Genomic DNA, 21,931 nt, shown 5'->3' on the forward strand with positions numbered 1-21,931 from the left:
TTAAGCAAATAGGGTCCTAAAGGCCTGTCCCGATTTCAATGCCAAACGCTTAAGTTTAGGCTAAAAACACATGTCTACTCAATTTTTTAATGTTTTTCTTTTGATTAGGTTTAAAAAACATTTTTTTAGATTTTGTCACATTCCTTGGCTTAAACTCAAATTTTGGGTGTATTTTGCTTTCCGTGTCCCTTCCAAAATGTCAGATAGGAACAACCCCGGTGTTAAAACTAAAAGCCCTGTGGTGTTTTTGTCGATTAAGCGAACGTCAAACATGATCAAAAGTGTCAAGGTTCATTTATGGACCAAATTTTCAAATTAAAGTTTAAATATGATGTAGCCGTTATTTGAGCGGGAAAAATTGCTAAAATAGTTACAGTAACATGCTCTTTCGTGTCATTAAATAAAAACAAGATTTCATTAAACAATTTAGGACCCAATTGTTCTCTAGCTTTGCCCAAAGATTATCAAACCCACCGATTTAGCCTCAAGATGGTATTTTCTCATCTTTTCAAAAGCACTATGCTATGTAAGAAGAATATATCCTAAAAAACTATTAGTTTTGGAGCTTCTCCAAGGCAAGACGGCCACTGAAGCATCGCATTGAATATTGGGTGTAATGAAAATTTCTTTATTTCTTATTTATGTCACTTTCAAAGGCGAGGCAAATTTAATTTTAAACATATTTTCAAGTTTACCATCATGAGGGGATGCTTTATAACAAGAGTTATCACAATCGACACTAAATAACGATAAAATCTTGATGTAAACTTGAAACGCCAAAAAAAAGTTATTATAGAACAGTTGGTGAAAAAACACTTTGAGAGCAAAACTGTCTGCTATTCCCCTTATACATTTCAAAAGCCACTACCGGTGTCTCGTTTTGGTTTATTATTACGATTTTGTTGATGTTTTCATTTACATATTTTATTGCAACCATTTTCGTTTACCAAATATGTGGCACAACCGGAAAGTCATGATCTCTACTGTCATCATCTTGAATTTTGATTACCATAACGCCAAAACAATGTAAGACTTTTAGGTAAAGTGATTGTAAAACACAAAGTATATGAGAAAATTGTTTATTGACAACATTTACAACTAGGCAACTGGTAAGAAAAATTTAGAGAAAATCATGTACCCAATGAACAAGAAGAAGGCATATTTGATCGTCCCATGGATCCACATGAGACGGCGCATTTTTTTCTTCGCCGCCGGGATGGTGTCGTCCTTTTCCTTGAACAAATAACGCCGTGCTCCAATGATACAAACCGCGAAGTACGTCGACAGCCCATTCGTGATGTAGTTGATATCGAACGTTTCCCTAAAACGTGAAAAGTGTCACTGTTAACTTTAAAGAGTCGAGTTGAACGTATCATCTTACCTGTCCTGCTCCAGTAACTCCGATTGCAGTGCACGGAAATTGTCAGTCTTGAACACCCACTCATTTTCGGTGAAGTACATAAGCGAAATGGTTGCGTCGAAAATTCTCCGCTGCAGTCGTAACAACCTAAAAATAGCTTTTATGAGTAATTCTCGCTGAACCCTGGCCGTGATCGGCACATATCGTTGGGATTCATTTTTTTTTCGCTGTACGTTAGAATATGCTAAATCTAGAAGAGAAGCGTTTGGTTTTACTACAATTGGTGGACCCCTCGTTAGGCAGTGAGCTAAACAGTTTGCAAAAAACTTAATTTTTTTGGTATATTTCTGGCAATATTAGGTATTTCATCTCTTTTCCTTCAAATACATAGGAAACCTACCTTAGCCGAGTGGTTAGCTGCCCATAACTGCATGTTTGTCACATTCGACATTTTTGACAATTTCGAGTTAATACCGGGGAGAGTCATTAAATGACAAATATTTTCGATCAACTTACTGAAATTTGTGAGTTTGTTCTAGAAAATTCGAAAAAAATACCAAGTTGTTTTGTCACATTGGCAATTGTAACCGCATAACAGTCACATTGAGATTATACATGAGCGTCATAATGCAATGGCAACGAAATTTCTATCAGAATTATTTTCTGACTATTCATCCAATATGCGATATGAGTTGTACAAAATTTCTGCCTCAAATAAGCACTTTTGAATTCTTAGTGATTTTTTGAAATTTTAGTTCCCTCCCATACTGCAATAAAATGCAAACTTGTAATCCCATTTACTCAATGCCTACTTTTGTCGAATGTTACAAATACATCATCGTACCTGCCACACGATATACGAATACGAAAATAACATCTTTGGCAAAGAAAGCTCTCAGTTAATAACTGTGGAAGTGCTTATTCTAGTTTTAGCACATTCTATCGAACCGTGACAAACAATTTGAATTCTAGCACGGCATGGTTTTAGCGAAGATTAGGTACTCAAATCCGATTATTGTGGTCTTAGGAATTTTACACTTACATGGGCTTCCGTCCACTAAGCTTCAGTAACGCATCCAGGATCATCGAAGGGATGATTTGAAAGAAAAAGAACAAAACATAGTAGAGTAACTTGAACGGTGCGTTCAGCCCTCCCGGAAACCATAGCATCTGCGTTGCCGGTGTTTTGTAGTACAGATCCTCTCCGTCACGCACCAAAAATCTGTAGTCGGCCGTTTTGTGCACCTCAGCTGCACTGTTGTAGATCGTCAGGGGCAGTGACTGAACAGAATTGGCACGCTTCCACGCAGCGATTATGATGGCTTTGATGCTTACGTCCACCGGAATACAGTTGATGTGGTTGTTCAACTTGATGCATCCGGATCGCACGACACCGGTACCCATACCCACCAACAGTCCGGTTGGGCCATTGAAGTTATCGATCCATCCGGGAAGTGGTTCCCTTTCCGCATTGGTAACGATCGAGGGCCGGAAAATGACCACCGGAAGTTCCTGCTGATAGTCGTAGCAGATTTGCTCCGCCAGCCCTTTGGTGAAAGTGTACGTGTTGGGCGAGAAACCGGTCAGTCTGAAACAAAGCTATAAGATCAGCACAATTGATTGTCGAGCAACTATCTTTCGAAATGATGAAAAAACTGAATAAGGACTGTCCAAAAAAATATATGAGATACATTGAATAGTTTGTAACAGCTAGTAAAATACATGTACCAAATCTAAACCATTACTAAACAACGCCCGAACAAACCATGAAAATGTTGTTAAAAAATGCATTATTGTTTTTCGACTAAAGTAACAAAAATTGATGGAGACATAATTTATTCTATAGTTTCTAATTCGTACCTGCCACACGATATACGAAAATGGCAACTTTGGCAAAGAAAGCTCTCATTTAATAACTATGGAAGTGCTTATTGAACACTATGCTGAGAAGCAGGCTTCGTCCCAATGAGGACATAATGTCAAGAAGAAGAAGAAGAAGAAGAGAGATTTACAAGTGTAACCAATGTTCTAGCAATAGTTTTTAGTTATGTCATATAATCTTGATTCTTTATATATGTAAGCGTAGTATTGTACTGATTCATACGCATGTTCTTGGTACCCCAAGAACTACACGGAATATAAGCCTTAGGATGTACAAGTGTAAGCAGTTGTTTATTTATGGTATTTAGATATGGCCTAAAATCTCTATTAGTAAACGGAGTATTTCATTGATTTGTACGGATATTTGGTTCTCTGAGGACTCCATGTAATACATGCCTCAGCATCTACAAGCGTAACCAGTGCTCTAGTAATAGTTTTTATTTATGTCATAAAATCTTGATCCTTTATATAATTAAACGGAGTATTGTACCGTTTTATACGCATGTTTTTGGTCCTCCAAGGACTCCATGGAATATGAAGCTAACGATCTACAAACATAAGCAGTTGTGTATTTATGGTTATGGTCTAATATCTGAACCCGTTATATAGAAAATACTTCATTAATTTGTACTGATGTTCTATAGGATTTATAGGCGTAACCAGTGGTCCACAGGTAGTTTTTAATTATTGCAACGATCTCTTTGATGGGTTCAGATATTCTTCGACCTTCAATGACTTCATGAAACATAAAGAACTCCATCGAATTAAGGCCTAATCCGCGAAGATCCACGTTGGCGAAGGTCTGTTAAGATGCGTGAAGTTTTACGAAGATCTTCGAAAGACCACGATCATCCGTAAAAGTAGACGAAAGTGGGTTCAGGTCCGCAAAGAACGGCTAACCTCAGCGAAGGTCTGCTGTATCAGCAAAACTCCCAAACGAAATTTCTCATTAGCCTATGGAAATAAGGACAAATAAGAGATGGTACACAAATTATGTTACGCTAAATTTCAACTTTTTCGACCACCTCCCCCCCCCCTTTGTCACACTTGGTGTATGAGTCCTCCGAAAATTGTGTAAGGCTTGTCACGTTTGGCTTGACCCTCCCCCCCTTAGAGCGTGACGTAACTTGTGCATGACCCCTAATCGAAGTACCGCGATCATCTGCGATGTTTTGCGGAGGTCTGCAATGCTTCGCCAAGATTCACGAAGATCTGCCAAAGTCAGCGAAAGTCCCTAAATAGATAATGAAAATACTAAAAGGCTCGTAGAGGTAAGTGAAGGTTCACAATGGTCTATGAAGGTCCCAAAGGATCGCTTAGATTCTTCCCAGAAAACCTAAATGTACGTAAAACGAAATCACCTGGAGGCTTTGTATGTGCAAAATTTCACTTATAAGATGTCGCGAAATGGCCTTCTACGTATAAAAGTGGAGGCGATATACGTGCATATATTATGTGATGAATAATAGCATACAATGCGAGTGTATACATTTTCTTCCGAAGTATACAGTGATCTTATGCGACTCAACGTATGATAACAAATGTTGATTTGACAGCTGCTACGGATTGATTCGACTTACTTTGTACGAGTGTACGGGACGAAACAAAATGTACAAATGAACTCAGGAAAAATGCGTTTTATGCGAGGAAACTCATCAATCTGACGATTTTATCCATCGTGTTTTGCGGGTTTGATGTAATTTGAATGAATTAAGGAGTTATGACGTGAAATTTCATGCGACTTCTGGTTGTCTGGGTTGGATGACCAAGAACGTTTACAATGGCATGGGAAAGTTCTCGAATTCCACGGAAATTGATTATGCATATCGCTTTACATGTATTGTAGAATATAATTAAACTAAAAGAAGGTCTTTTGATCTACATCATAACTAGTTATCTTCCGATGCTATTATGAACGCATTACATATCCAATATAAGTGCGCTAAAGGACAGTTGTATTCTTCAGGTGCATTGGACCAAACACATACTCGTTTCAACTATAGCTTTCAGATTTACACTTCTGAACAAAACATTTTTACGTTTAAACATTTTACATAGCATAAAAACATCCTCATTACGTATGTAGATTCAAAGAATTATGTTCCATAAATTCATGTGATAAAAATAAAAATCTGCTTAGAATTCAACAATTTATTCAAATTAAAAACATGAGCCTTTTGAATTTACACGTTTATTTAAATATCAAACAATAAGTTGTAAGGCTATAAAAAAATATAATTTGTATCGTCAACAGCGAAAGACTGCATAGACTGTACGATCATTACTCAAGGGACAACACGGAACACCCAGTAGCCCCGTTATAAATTTTTTGTTTTGATGAAATGTTTCCACCGACTGGAGTGGGAATCCAACCTTCGAGCTCTTGGATGACCCAGATTGTACACTAACGTTTTAGGCTAAACATTATGCCCAGCTTTCATGAAATTTACTCCACTACACGGGTAGAAATCATAATCCAAAAACAAGATTATGACTCATGATATCATGATTCCAGTGTGTTTTCTTCTTATGAAAATACACCATGATTTGGACTCATGACATCATGAGTCAGATTGCCGAAACGCAACACACGCGTTAGATTTTTGTTGCTGATTGCTCGGAATCATGATTCAAATGCCAAAAATGCTGATTCCCGCATCCGTTTATGATCGACAAAATAAAAAAAAAGCATACACTGAGATTTGAACCAAGAAGTTTGTCTGATACACTAAAACCTCAATTTACGAAGTCTTTTTTTACGCTACCTCAATTTAAGTCACTTTTTTTACGAAGTAAACTCAATTTACGTCACTTTTTTTACGCAATGCGTAAATTGAGTTTTGACAATTCTGTGGGAAATTATTGATCTCCGGTTGGGGAAAACCGTAGGAAACCCATACAATATGGGTATTTTCGGAACGGGCACGACGAGCGGATAACGAAAAACGATGTCCGACCCCATTTTGGAATCCAAGATGGCGACCTCTGGTTTGGGGAACCCATACAATATGAGTATTTTCGGAATGGGCACCATGAGAGGATGACAAAAATCTATGTCCGACGCCATTTTGGAATCCAAGATGGCGACATCTGGTTTGAGAAAATCGTTGGAAACTCATGCAATATGAGTATTTTCGGAACGGGCACGACGAGGGGATAACGAAAAACGATGTCCGACGCCATTTTGCAATCCAAGATGGCGACCTCTGGTTCGGGAAAACCGTTTGAAAATCGTTGGAAACATATACAATATGGATATTTTCGGAACGGGCACGACGAGGGGATAACGAAAAACGATGTCCGACGCCATTTTGAAATCCAAGATGGTGACCTCTGGTTTGGAAAAACCCATACAATATGAGTATTTTCGGAATGAGCACGATGAGAGGATGACAAAAATCGATGTCTGACGCCATTTTGGAATCCAAGATGGCGACATCTGGTTTGGGAAAATAGTTGGAAACTCATGCAATATGAGTATTTTCGGAACGGGCACGACGAGGGGATAACGAAAAACGATGTCCGACGTCATTTTGCAATCCAAGATGGCGACCTCTGGTTTGAGAAAACCGTTGGAAAATCGTTGGATACCCATACAATATGGGTATTTTCGGAATGGGCACGACGAAGGGATGACAAAAATCGATGTCCAACGCCATTTTGGAATCCAAGATGGCGACCTCCGGTTGGAGAAAATAGTTGGAAACACATGTAATATGGGTATTTTCGGAACGGGCACGACAAGGGGGTGACCAAAATCGATGTTCGACGCAATTTTGGAATTCAAGATAGCGACCTACGTTTGGAGAATATTTTTGATGAAAATTGATGTCTGACGCCATTCAAATTCATTCACCAGAACCTCAATCAACGAAGTCTGTTTTTACGCAAATTCAATTGACGTCACTTGTTTAACGAAGTAAATTCATAAACATCAGTACAGATCAGTACATTGATCCATTTGCTTATATTAAGGCGAAGTAGGCCGTCATTGAAAATTGTAGTGGACATCGACACAAATTATAAAAATCACATCGGCACAAATTATAAAAATACCTCATTTTACTACTATGAACAGATAAGGGCCTGTGCCATATCAAAAAAACATCAAAGGATCGCTAAATATGCCAGTACATTGCAGGTATATATTCCAGGAATTTTTTGGATGAACTAGAACACCTGTTGTACTCACTTAATTACCAAAACATGGATCTGACAATACAAACGCTTCCTAAAAATATAACAATCTTCTAGGGTCCAGTATTGTGAGACATTCTTCTACATAGAAATGATAAATTGATCTCCGTTAACTCATGTAGAATCACATGCCCAAACTCAAAGAGATCTTGGAAGACCTTAACTTGCAGACATTCTAGCCTAATTTAGAACCTAATGTATTAATAATATGTCAATAGTGCTAAAAGAACATATTTTTTCTAATTAATATAAATTAATTTCATACAAGTAGACTCCAAACGGCAAAACCTCGTTTTACGAACTGAGCTCCCTCGTTTTACGCACTGATTCAATTTACGCACCAACTCAATTTACGCACCCCCGATTTAGTTCCTAAATTGAGGTTATAGTGTACCTCACTTTTCGTCTTGGTGAATTTTTTATGTCAAAATTCAACCTATCTGTAACTTTTGAATCAATATTTTTCACACAACTTTTACATTAGTTTTTGAAAATTGAGGAAATTTGCAGTTCATCACAGAAAAAATGAAAAGAATCGGTTGAGAAACGGCGGAGATGTAGCTATCTGAACTTGACCATTTTGTATGGGAAAACGGCTTTGGTGCATTTTAAGGACTGTTCATTTTATAAAGTGGACACCTTGTTTATGCTATATCTTTTATATTTATTGATGAAATCGTAAACGGTTTTCTGTGTATCGTTCAACTATTATTCTACAATGTTATAAAAATACAGAAACTTACAAAATGCTTTCGGTTGAAGAACTAAATAGTTTTTGCAAAAACTCCTAAGAAAAACTGTTCGTCAAGTTTAAGCATTATTTTTCGCATGAAAAAAATCCTAAATTTAATAAACAAATTGTATGTTGGTATCCTTTACTATTCAACTTAAGGTAGAGCTTTTAAAAACATCAATAATATTCCATCAGTTCCTGACGCTGAGTCACTTTAGTGATCTATTCCTTATGGTCAAATTTGCTGATACACCATCTTTTTACTACCAGCAAAAAAGTAAAGTAATAAGCGTGTTCAAAACTGGTTTAGATTACTAAAGAAACTATATATGTATAAAAAAAAGCAAAATCTTGAGTTTAAACCGCATTCTTGGGTACCAAATTTACTCTTTATGGTCGTTTTATTGAAAAATCCCATACTTTTAAAATTATATACGCATGTTTATCGATCTAGAGCAAACTGTAAGCGTTTTTCTCAAAATATTTTGATAGGTAGTCTCAGAATAACACATTCTGAATATAAAACATGCAAAATAAATTTGATTCAATTCAAGCAGTGTTCCCAATCTTGATGATTGTCATTGTGCTTTGAGTGGTCTTCTGAAAATAAATTATTTTTTTTTATTGTGCTTAAAATATGACGTGGGGACTAAATCAGCAACTCTATGAAGGCGTAAGTTATTTTTATTATAAATACTATATTATTACTTCCGTCTGGAAGTACTTTAAACCTTAAAATTCTACTCATATCAGTTCCATTTAAATTTAAGATATTTTTCTTTAAAAAAAATTGATAAAAAATGATTTTATGATATCTGCAAAATTGCTTCTCCAAAAATAACTTGATATTTTTTAGCAAGCTTCTAATTGATGATGTTTTCTAAATACAACCATTTTTTGAAAATAAAAAATATAAATTGTCGAATTTTCCTGCCGATTTTTAATAATCCTTGATTTTGATAACCTTCAAAAATCGACCGTTCTAAACGTTGTGCCTTATTAGTGTGAAATCATATTATTTTGGTAACTTTTTTATTACCACAGCATTGTACAATATTAGTCGAACGATGTACAGAAAACCGATTTCGATTTCATTGATAAATTAAAAAGATATTGCATGTCCAAAGTGTCCACTTTATAAAATGAACAGTCCTTATATGTCCGATACTGTACTCATTACATATAAATTCCAATTGTTGGTGTAAAGTATCCTCCAGATGTTAATTAATAATATGTTGAGGATTTTCAGGAATGTCTGAGGATTTCTCCATAAAATTGAGCTAAAAAATCTGGGACTCTCACCAAAAATGTCTTCAAGATCATCACGCAAGGATGCATTCCACGAATTCTTCAGAGAGTTCGTCAACAGTTTTTTCGAATTTGCTTTTGAAGTCTCTTAACGATTGCTTGAATAAATCTCTGCAAAAAATTATCCTGGCTTCCTGCAAACAAAAAACTGATTCCTCCAGGCGTAACTCGTGGTATTCCTTGTAATATTCCACAAGAATTTCATGAGCAATTGAAGAGAATTCAATTGGGATTGATGATTTCTGAGAGAAGTTCTCCGCAGATCTATCTGTATTTTTTTCATAGATAATATATTTTTAAGATTTCTCTGAAATCAAGGAGCAACATCTCGCATTCCTTCAAATCTTTCTCGAAAACCTTCTTTTTTTTTCAAAAATGTCAACCAATGAAATATTTAAAGAATTCGAACATTCCTATATACGTAATACGTTCATCTGTTCTTTCAAAAACTCTTCCGTGAAAATAGATTGAATGACTCTTTAATACAGGGAAAGGCTGGTTCATCCCCAGGTTCCGTGAAATAGTCAGAGATTTGTCCAGTAATTTGTTCAGGGACTTCTTAGAGAATTATTTTAAGATATTTTTTTCCCCAAGATTCTTCCGAAAAATTTATTAGAGATTCATCTAGGTATTTTCCAAACTTTTTTTCTGCAGACCGCACAAACAATGGCAATTTTGGAAGAAACTTTTCATCAGATTTTGCAATTTATTCTTGAAATTCTCAAAAAAAAACTTCAGAAATTCCTTCAAGTATTCTTTTTTTTTCATTTAAAAATTTATCCACATTCATTTTTTGGTTCACAAACTACTCCAGGGAAATCTTAATATTTTTTAGGGCTTGCTTTACAAAATCAGCTACGAATCACTCCATATTCGTTTTTTTATCAGATTTCTTAAGAAGCACATACAATAATGATTTGAGTTGATATTTTATTGAATAATTGCCGCCTATATACTATTCGGAATAATTTACTAAATTGCTGAGTGAAATTCAAGAATTATACCGTAGATTTTCTGAAACTTCTCTGAACCTGAGCTTGAGTAGTCGTTATAGATTTACTATAAAAATTCTTGTTCCTTTTTTTCATCTTTTGTAGTAGAAATTGATTGGTGTTAGAACGGATGGATTTTTTACTGAAAGTATTTGTAACTAAAATCTAAGATAATATTTTGTATGAATTCCAGAATTTTCATGATACTATGGTGAACATATTAATATTGAACCCATTTTTCCTGCCTTTATTTTTCAGTACATTACCGAAGATGTATTGTGGTTAAAATGTAATATTTTAATGAGTTTAAATCTTAGGGAGTTACTTTGAAAATTTGTTGAGGAATTCCTGATGGACTTTCAAAAGTAAGGAACCATACGTATGAGAATTCTGATTTTTTCAAAACTCCTACAACACAAATAATGTAATATTTTTAGATTCTTTAAAATATTGCTTTCTGGAGTATGGAATTTTTTTGTAGAATGTTCCTCAAAGCGTCATGGCAAGGAATGACAAACTACAAAATGTTGAAGCAGGTAGAACAAAAGATGGGCAATGGAACAATGAAAGATAAGTGATTTTTTATAATCTTTTCTCAAGAAATAATTTGCAGGATGACTAAAACCTCCCTAAATGAATTTATAAATAAAACAAATTATTCATGAAATTGGCTTCCGGATTTCCTAGAATTCAGCCAGAAAGCCTCTAGAAATTCCACCCTCGTACCGCACAAAAATTCAAACCAAGAATATAGATAAATACTGTGATGTATTTTGGATATATATTTTTAAGGACTTTTGGACACGAAGTTCAGAGGAATAGTTTGTAATAAAATGTTTGGAAAAAACTATTTGAAGGAATTCACAGAAGTGTTTCTAGTAGAACTTTCAGCGAAATATCTCAGTACTAGATTTTTAAAAAAGACACCGACACGTTAATGCTTCCAGTGGACGATTTGCCCTTTGAAAGAAGCACCTCACTAGACAACGGACTAGCATGCAACGCCCAGTGGCACAGTCGAAAAACTTTCCTGACGAAAAATTTTCCGGACTGAAGCGGGAATCGAACCCACACCCCTTGACTCGATGCGGCTAAATGCTTGGTAACAAAAACCGCACGGCCACGAAGCCCACCGAAGCCAGAAGCCAGATTTGACAAAACTAATGAGGAATTGCGAGACTGAACTTTTGAAAGATTTTTTAGGTAAATCCGGGAACATATTCAGGAGTCAATTTGCTAATAAAAAGTAGACATAGAAGGAATGGATGTCTACTAAAATGAATTCACTATGAATGTATGAATGAGCCCCACAATATTATGTGATCAATTTCCAACAGATTGGCAACAGTTTTGAAGCCACCCTTCAATATTACTTGACGAATTTGTTTATACTAAAATCGAAATGCTTTTTTTTTGCGAAAGTTTACTACAAATTTGGAAATTATTGAAATAATTTATGAAATAATAAGTTTTCTTGGCAAAATTAAGTTTAAGCAATAAATTTATTCATGCGGAAATACTTTGAAAAATATTAAAAATCAGGGAGAGAATTTATTGCTGGAATAACACTTTGGTCGATTTGGCCATGTCGAAATTCCTTGAAAGCTAAGCCTTATTTTTCGACAAAAATTCCCGCTATGTATGGTCTAAAAATTCCGTTAGTACTTTGTCTATTTTTCAATTATTTGTTTCGGACATTATTGTGATTTTCACAAATTATTAGACTTTCATGACGAAATTGAGAAGCAGCCAATAATGTACTGATGGTACATTTTCAAACACCATTCACCTTTCATCCTTGATTTCAGTCACTACCAGCTGATTTTGACACGAACGCACGACCAGCTGGAGCATGAGAACAATGACGATGAATATAAACATGGTTTTGTTGTAAACAAGACCAGCTAGTGAGTCAAGAACAAAGAGAAAATGGTAATCATTGAGCCGGCCGGAGAAAACTGTCATGAACATCAGAAAACTGAAATTGCGGTGATCAAAAAGGGGCATCGAAGGCGAAATCTGAGAAAGACGAAATTCAGATCACTAAAGTCTAAGTGGTGAAAAAATCGCAATATACGAGTTGAAGTTAATGTATGGGTTTCTTTAGTGAATTCTCTTTAGGGAAATCATCATCACCGGACACCTCGAGCAAGATGTTCTCCAAAAACATGAGAAATCAGATTGCAGTAAATATGCTGCTTTATGCTAAAACTTTTGAAACAGCATTATTTGGGGATTATTCAGAAAAAAACGAATTTTGGAAATCAAATTTCCAGGGTAATGACGTTTTTTATACTACGGTATTTTATGCAACGGAGATGTCTAAAAATTGCGATTAGAGTAAAGTGGGGCAAAAGTTCGAGTGGGGCAAGAGTTTCTTTTTAGGATTTCTAGCTCAAATCAAATCAAAACTTAGAAATGTTATGGTGGTTCGAATGCTATTCAAGTAAGAGACTTTCACTCCAAATATCATAAAAATCGATTGAGATTTGGAAAAGTTATGGCTATTTGTTGTTTTTCGACGTAAATATTGTCATATTTGGTCAAACTTTCGATACATGGAACGAAATGAAGATAAAATATTTTCCAATATTTTATGTAAGGGCGTTTCTAGACCTATCATAAGGATGCTTTGACGTGTATTAGTTTTTCCATAAATAGTTGGAATCAATTTTTGGCCCATAGCGGGGCAAAAGTTCGAATCTGCGGGGCAAAAGTTCGACCCATGTATAAACCCACGGAAAATTTTTCAAATTTCCTGAAATCTACAAATTATCTTCAAATTTAGCGAAATTTGCCTGATCGTGCGAAAAATGTCACAAAAATTTTACATTTTCTCTTAGTTTTGCGAAAAACTGCTATTTTTTGGGTGTATTACAACTAACCCTGTTTTGGGCATTTTTCGATGAAAATTTAGTGTGTATTTTTCGGCAAACATAAGTTTACGGCTGGTATAAAGTATGCCTGGCATAAAAAAATTGATATTGTGTGTTTTAGCCAACGAACTTTTGTCCCACACTAGATTCGAAGTTCGATTAAGACAATCAATTTTGAAACTGTTATAACTAAAAATGGGTAAATATTTTGACACAAGTTTGTTCAGCAAAGTTATAGTCAATATGTTGAAGGTTCGCTGTATGGTATTTGTTTTGTTTCATCTGCTATTATTCTCCTGGAAACTTTGATTATACCACTATGGTCGAACTTTTGCCCCACCTTACTCTATATATTATACTAAAAATTTCGATAATATATTACCATTCGATCGACAACCGGGCGTTTAAACTTACGGTTGTCGCGCGATTCATTGAAGTCAGAACCGCCACGCTGATGCTGTGTAAGACAAGCAAGGTTTTCTCACTATTGTTGTACAACATAAAATATCGTAGCTACTGAAGAGATTTTTATCGATAACGAGAGTCATGAACATTAATTACAAAAAAATGCTCCATGTTAAATCCTTTTTTTTTACTATCACCAAAAACTCTGAGGGGGGCCTGGATGATTCTGGAGGGAGGCAGGTTCCCCAGGCTCCTCTAACCACCCACCTGTTCCTGTTATTTCAATAAAAAGACACGGTTAAACTAAACTATAACGAAGAAGTTGAAAATACTGCAAATTATTTCAGCGAATCTTATCATTCTAATACATAACTTCTCATTCAATCGGTCTGACTAAATTCACGAACTTCGTTAAAAAAAAGTAACGTAAATTGAATTCACGTAAAAATACTTCATAAATTGAGGTTCAAGTGTACTAATATTCTGAATATAACTTTAGGTTCTAGAATCAGATCAACAAGCGTATTACACACTTTTTTGAATGATTATGCACTTTTATACACACTTAAATAAATTCAAAGAAATTACTTGCATACGGTGATGAGTTCACGGAAAAAAATCAGGGCCATCCTAAATTAAAGGACCTGGAATGCACAGTGGGAGATCAAAATCTGTACAGGCTCTAAATTCCACACTTTCTACAAATGAACGGATTTAGGTTCATTTCTTAGGTACCGTAATTTCGGGTGAAATTGATCACTTTTCACTGTTTTCATGTCTGTTTCCGATGATGTTGCCAATTCCAAATAACATAATGCAGGAAAACAAGAACGATGGTCAGCCTCATTGGTTTATATACTCAAATTTTCATACAGTTGTGATTTTAGTGCTGAAAATCGTCTCTAAAATAATAAATCAAGGAATTCCATTTCGGGGTGAAATTGATCACCTGTCAAAACAATTATTGTTAGTTTTGAAAACAACTTTACTTATTTAATTTGGGCCTCCTGAATCCAAATATGCTTGCCAAATTCTTAACAATGCAAAATTTATGGAAATAATAAACATTTAAGTTTCAAAAATACCGCAGAATACGCCTAAATGTAGGCAATTTCCGAAGGAATCTTCTGATATCTATAAACAATTCAATTATTACAACAAAATGAACAAATTAGTACGAATTTTGATAATAAATTTTCAGGTTGACACCATGTCCAAATCCTTGTTTGAAACTATAAGTTTATTGATGTCTGCCAATACCACACTGAACACGATTATGGAATTTTCTATTATTTTCATAGAAATAAACATTTTTTAACACAAAAAGCTTCACAACATGCAATTCGACAATAGTTAAGACAAACAACGTTCATTTACATAGGTTGCATTGATTTCTGTGCTCTATATGAGGGAAATAAAATCGTGTGACACAGTGATCAATTTCACCCTACTGATCAATTTCACCCGAATTTACGGTACCTATACAGATTTCAATCCTGCACGGTATAGGCCATACGATCTTTTTTGAAATGCAGTTATTCAATCTAAAAACTCGCGGAGTTAAGTTGGATAAAAAATGGTCACGGACTGAAATATTTAAATCAAACGTCAATTGTCAAACATACTAAAATCAACTGTCTGCTGGACAATTATGATCACATGCTGGTTCAGAAAAAAATGAACTGTGTAATTTATTCGTTTTGATATTTAATGGAAATTTTATGAGATTTCAGGGGTTCCAAGTGGTTTATAACGAGTTTCTAGAGGTTCCTACTTTTTTCCTAAGAATCTATTTGAAGTCTCTTTGACACTTTTGGGATCCTCTAGGAACTTCTTCGAAGTCCATAGTACATCGAAAAATTAAACTTTCGCCCCTATATATTGTCTCCTCAGCTTGTACACCTTCACCAATACAGCCATTCACTACAGCTACACTACTTTCCAATGTACAACGCAGACACCATCATGCTTACTTAACAAAAAAAAAGAGCTCAATCACTTACTTCTGTGACAACGTTTCCACCACTTCCGGTTCCATCCGCTCGGCAATCTCGATTGCCTTCTGCCAGTCCATCTTGGCTGGGTAGATGCGCTCCTCGATATCGAAGATCTCTGGATTGCAGTAGGTCGTTGAAATGTGCACAAGGGCTCGCAGGTTTTTCAGTGTCTTGGCCCATCGAAAAACCTCACGCGTTCCACGAGTATTCAGTAGAATGGCTTTACATAGGGGATCATCAAATCGAACACTGGCTGCCGCGTGGAACACAAATTGAACATCCTTCAATTTTTCTTGACTGTCCTCGTTTAATCCCATTTTCAGTAGAGAACAGTCTCCGGGAATTGGCACTATCTTCTGGATACTATCTGGATGTGTTTCGCGTATCTTGTCGAACAACTGAAAACATTTAAAGCACACGTCATCAAATAGTTCCCCCGATGCACAACAATATCTCGACGACCTACCGGAATTTTGACCAATTCCTGAACACGTTCACCGCTGGATTTGCCTTTCTTCTCGCGCAACAGCACAAACACCTGGCCAATGTCGGGACATGACCGCAGAAGCTTCTCTATCAGCACCTTTCCCATGAAACCGGAACCACCGGTAATGAACACATCCACCCCGGCAAACGTTTCCGGAATGGATTTCAACGGTTCCGAACGCATGGCTTCAAACGTGCTCATCGACAAATTACACGAATTGCCCCACCCGTGCCCAGGGAATGACTGTGACACGGACCCAAATGATAGCAATCATTTATAAACTTTACATTTGGTACTTTTCCGCCGCTCATTTAGTGATTGTCGCGGACCAAGAATCAATTAGCGATTCTATTTATTGTATTCCGATTGCAGGAGCCATTCCCATTGACGGCAATGACACAAACTGCTGAGTACCTACCTTATGAAACATTCATGAATCTTATGCTTATTAGAAGGGTGGAACACGGCCAGAAATGTACGGGGTTTGATTATATTTGTTCAAATGTGCATTATCTAATTGAGCACATTTTAAGCAATTTATAATTCTATGGATAACAAACACTGAAAACCTTACATAGGTTTTTCCGATAAAACAATCCTAATTAAGAATATTAAAAAAACATTTTAAATATTTTTTTCCCGTGTAACTACAATTTAAAACCTGGCTGTACATAAGGTAATTGCACAGATAATAAGACGTTTTACATATTCTATTAGTTTAGTTAAGAACATGTTTCTTCATTCTGAGAAGCAATCTCCGAGAAGTTGGGAAGAATAAGCGAATTTTAGAAGATGATTACAAGTAAAACGGATACAAATTTCTCCTGCGGTACGTCTGATTTTCTGTGATCCTAAACTATCACAGCGAAAAATTTTCGCCAGTACAAACTGATGTGTGTGTGAACTGGGGTTCAGCGAACTGACCACTTCAGACTGTGGAAAATTAGCAATTGTTTGTTGGAGCAGACTTCTACGGTTGTTGATAGGAGGATAAAAATACGACAGCCTCGTTAGTCGACAATTTGTGCCATTTGGAATTGTTACGAGCAAATGGGTGCTTCCAGAACATGTGACTTCTTGCCACTTTCGCATTGCTCAAGGACTGCTGTTGCTGATAGGCTATGTCTGCTTGATTGTATTTTAGAGCGGCAGGATAGCATTATTTCAATGATGTGTGGCGGCAAGACAAACGTATTGATACCTTCCTTAGCCTTGTAGTAAACATTCGCGAATAGTCGCATGATTGCAGACATGCCGGAGGTTTCTATGTTAGAAGTCCCGAACAGTCCAGGATCTCTTCGTACTGATAATTCCCTAGACTTTCCCAAGCATACAGTACCTATCATCGTGGCTATCAGTGCGAATACGAGTCGCTCCATAGCTTACAAGTTCCTATGGCAAGATTGCGCCGACTTGCTTTGTAGTGATCATTATCCGATTCAGATTTCTGCAGCGGTCACGTCCCCGCCAATCACCAGACTCCCCAGGTGGTGTTACGATCTGGCGGACTGGCAAATCTACCAATCAAACATCCAGCTTTAACCAGCTTTTCCAATGTTATTACAAAGGCAGCTGTCTCAGTCATCCCCAAAAGCAGCAGCAGACCAGGAAGGAAAGCTCTTCGCTGGTGGTTTGATGACACCCGCTCCATTGTTAAAGCACGCCGGAAAGCCCTGAAAGCACTTAAAAGGCTTCCCAACGACCATCCGGAGAAAGAAGATAAACTCAGGATTTACCGACCCATCAACATAAAATGTCGTTCCACCATATGGACAGCCAAGCGGTTATCATGGGAAGAATTTCTTGGTTCCATGAATTCTTCCCAAAACTCGGCAGATTTATGGGGGAAGATTAACGCCCTAAGTGGTAAAAGGAAAATCACGCTGATTTCCCGGGACATCCAAGGGTCAACGATCACCGAGCCTTCTGCGGTTGCCATTGGCGTAGGAACAGGGGGGGGGACAGCACCCCCAGGCCCATCCAGGCCCCCTCCAGAATTTTGGATGATAATATATATTAAAATAAAAAAAAAATTACATAATTATAGAGTGAAGAAAAATCTTCTGATACAATTGACAAATATTCAGTAGTTACGTTCTTTTATTCTGTTAAACAATAGTGGGAAAACCTCGCTTGTCATACACAGCATCAGTGTGACGGTTCTGTCTTCGGTGAAACGTGCGACCATCGAAAGATTAATCGTCCGGCTGTCGCTCGACAACTTCGTTGAAAAAAAAAATACTGTGATACTAAAGACCGTCAGTATGCAGGAAATGCAGTTCCTTTAATTCTTATTTTTTGAATAGTACAAAAAATGCTATTTCAAATGTTTTAGCATAGAGCAGCATTCGACCTGCAATATGATTTCTTATGTTCTTGAAAATGCCCTGAATAATTACAACTTGGAGGGTCCATACATAATTACAACTCGTATAAAATAATAGAACTGAACAAAATTAATAGATATTAAAGCTGACGGTAAATAAATAGGCAAAATTACTAAAGGAACTTCTTAAACATAAGATAGCTGGAATTATTGACAAAAAACAAAACCTTATTCATAACACATATCTTCAAGGAATTTCAACCTGGTTAAGGCTTGTACCAAAAGTTTGAAAAAAAAATCGGCCATAGATTTTTAATCCAACAATATGTTCTTTCTTTGTTTTCGCTTTGATTTTCTTTTAATAATTTCTTGAATTTAATTCAATTGCTTATGTTCTATACTACGTTTTACCTAGAAAAAAATGTACAGTCTCAAGAATTTTGGTTTAATCAAATTCGTTAAGGTATATCAAAGAGTGGCTTTAGACCTTTTGCTACAAATCTCTTAGAAATTAGTCAAAAAATATTGTGATTTTTTTTCAGGTTCAAATTGATCCCGAAATGTGTTCCCAGATTTAACTAAAATATTTATACTTAACCTTTCAAAAGCTCAAACTTTGCCTTAGCCAATTTTCCAAAAAAAAATCATTGATTCTGTCAAACTTCTTCATATAGTTTTCCCAAAAATGTTATTAAAAACTTTATCGCAAAGTTCATCAAAAGTTCTTCAGAAATCACACAAATTCTCCTTTTTTTCTGTAAATTCTTCTTCAAATCCTCGGATTATATAGGAATTATCTACAAAAATTATTTTTGGAATGCCTTTCTGCTTCGAAACTTAAGAGAAAATTTATTGAAAACTGCCAGGAATACTTTTGCTCCCAAAATAAGCATAGCGGTAAAGTAAATCTGTGGAGAAACATGTAGAATAATAACTAAGCAGGGAATAATTAAGAAATTTAAAAAGATATTACTTGAAAGATTACTTTAGGAATACCTTTATAATTCTGCAAAAAATCCATATTCTGGAATTGAATTCTTGTGTAATTTCAAGGCGGAATACTTAAAGGCTTTTTGGTAGAATTATGGGGAATCCAGAAGTCAAAGAAGGAATTCTTCTTGATTTCAAGAATAATTTCTAAAGAAGAATCCGATGGAGCTCCTAGAGAAGTTTATTTTTTAATTCATTAGAGAGGTTTCAATTATCCTGCAGTTATTCATCTCCAGAAGAAGAAATATAGATAATCATTTATCTATGGTTGTTTTGTTATCCATCTGTTGTTTCAATCTGCTTTAACATTTTGTTGTTTCTCCTTCTTTGGCATGACGCTTTCTCGAGAAACTTTGTTAAAAATCTTTTTCCAAAAGCAACATTTTAAAGAATCCAAAGGAAAAAAATAATTCTAGGGGTATTGAATAAAATCAGGATTTTTATACGTATGGTTCCTGATTTCTTAAAGTCCATCAGGAATTCCTCAACGAATTTCCAAAGTAATGCACAAATTTCCTCTAAATTTAAAAATATTCCCTCAAAACAGTTTATTGGAATTTCTGCAAGTAGAAAAAGATAATTTTCAGATTTATCAGTAAGCCATACTACCATGATGTTTCGGAGTTCATGCAAAACATTTGCTAACATGTTAGAAACAAACACTTTCAGTAAAAATTCCATCCGTTTTAACATCATTGCCCATTACAAAAGACGATAAAAATGAACAAGATTTTTTGTAGTTAATCTTACACAAGAAACCACAAAAGCTGTTTCTGTGAGGTACATCGTCAGGAATTTCACCAAAAAGTATCAAAAATTCTATGGTGAACTCATGAAATTCCTGACAAGAATTCAGATTTTTTTCCAAATTCAATTTGTATTTCAATTAAAAAAATTAGAAAACAATGAAAAGATTCATAGAGCAATTTGTAAAGATTTTGAGGCATTTCTGGAGAAGTTTAAAATCCTTTTGTAAATCTATTAAAACAAATCTATTTTAAAATTTCCAGAACAATCGATAATGCTGTTTAAAATAGAAAATCTTTGGAAAATTATTGGGTGGATCTCTGGTGAATTTTTCGAAATAATCGACGACATCCCAGGGGAAGCAATACTATAACTCTCTAAAGAAATCTCTGAACAAATTTCCCGGGAATTTTTGGAGTATTTTTACGGAAGAGTTTATAAAAGAATAGCTGAATGTATTCCGCTAAAAATTTTGGAAAGATTGAATTAAAAAATAGGTAGGCGTGATTGAACAAATTTTAAATTATTAGAAAGGAGTCTGCGAGAGAGAATTTTGAAGGAATTCGGGGATCAATTTCAAATTGATTTTCATACAAATCTTAAATTTTCTGTGAAAATAAAGCAGATAGATTTGTGGAGAACTTCTCTGACAAACCACTAAGGACATTTTCCCAATTGAATCTTATGAAAATCTGGTAGATTATTATAAACTTGAATTAGTCATCCAACTTTTTTTTTTCAAGAAGTCCTGGATAATATTTGCTGCGAATTTTTCGAGCAAACCTTTAAGAATTTCTGAGGGATTTTATGAGAGATTTTCTGAAAGATTTGGTGAATGAATCTGAAGAGAAACTTTAAGAAGAATCACGAAGGCAAAGTTTGAAAAACCTTTAAGTGCACTCTCTGGGAAGAGTCCAGTTTTGGTGATCTTGAAGACAGTTTTGGTAGTATTTATTGTACTATTTTCTGGAGAAATCCTCAATATATCCAGAAAATCCTCAACAAATTATTAGTGAACAACTGGATTATATTTTCAACCAAAAAATTAAATTTTATGTGTAATAAGTACGTAGTTTACCTTCATGGCGAAATGTTCAAAATATGGAATTCTCCAAGAGCAAATTGATACAGATTCTTCGAAAAAAAATTATGGTAAGATTAGAAAGCCTAAAGAAACTCCAAGAAAAAATCTGTTAAATAATAACTTCTAATCCCGGAAATGATTTTCCGTGAGAGTTTCAGCAGGAGCTTAGTGAAAACTGGTAGGGGTAAGTCCAGGATGCTCGGACACTTTTCAAAATTCATAATTCTAAAAGTACATCACTTTTGGCGTGAATTTTGTTGCTAATTGAAAGATCTACGATTGAACAAGAGGAATAAAATATGTGTGGCTCGTTAAACCGTCACAATATGTTTTTGAAAGCTGTCACACTTTTTGTAAAAATTTGCAAAAATTTGTAGGTGTCCTCTATGCCCGGATACTAAATTCAGTTAACTCGTTCAAGTGAATCACTTGATGAAAATTCAAACCAATACCATAGACTGAAGATATAACATTTGTTTTTTCTGCTTCATATAAATTGATTATTGTTTTATACACTTTTATTGACAAAATCAGTGTTTTTAAGGGGT

The 21,931-nt window shown here is 35.4% G+C and overlaps 1 protein-coding gene across 1 annotated transcript; it reads right to left on the reverse strand.

Annotated features, from left to right (window-relative positions):
* Nucleotides 1-1,063: 1,063 nt before the first annotated feature.
* Nucleotides 1,064-16,582, reverse strand: LOC5578909 (fatty acyl-CoA reductase wat). Its single transcript, XM_021852785.1, has 5 exons — nt 16,216-16,582; nt 15,756-16,147; nt 2,403-2,948; nt 1,382-1,507; nt 1,064-1,321 (listed from the first exon to the last, which is right to left on the reverse strand). The coding sequence occupies exons 1-5, from the start codon at nt 16,435-16,437 to the stop codon at nt 1,099-1,101; spliced, it is 1,509 nt and encodes a 502-aa protein (XP_021708477.1). The 5' UTR covers nt 16,438-16,582; the 3' UTR covers nt 1,064-1,098.
* Nucleotides 16,583-21,931: the final 5,349 nt, after the last annotated feature.

The sequence above is a fragment of the Aedes aegypti genome, chromosome 3, assembly GCF_002204515.2.
Source record: "Aedes aegypti strain LVP_AGWG chromosome 3, AaegL5.0 Primary Assembly, whole genome shotgun sequence".
Lineage (NCBI taxonomy): Eukaryota > Metazoa > Arthropoda > Insecta > Diptera > Culicidae > Aedes > Aedes aegypti.

Coding starts and splice junctions, on each gene's coding strand:
- LOC5578909 (XM_021852785.1), bottom strand. CDS start 16,437: ATGAGCACGTTTGAAGCCATGCGTTCGGAACCGTTGAAATCCATTCCG. Junction 16,148..16,215: donor AGGAATTGGTCAAAATTCCG/GTAGGTCGTCGA, acceptor AAATGTTTTCAG/TTGTTCGACAAGATACGCGA. Junction 1,322..1,381: donor GAGTTACTGGAGCAGGACAG/GTAAGATGATAC, acceptor TTCACGTTTTAG/GGAAACGTTCGATATCAACT.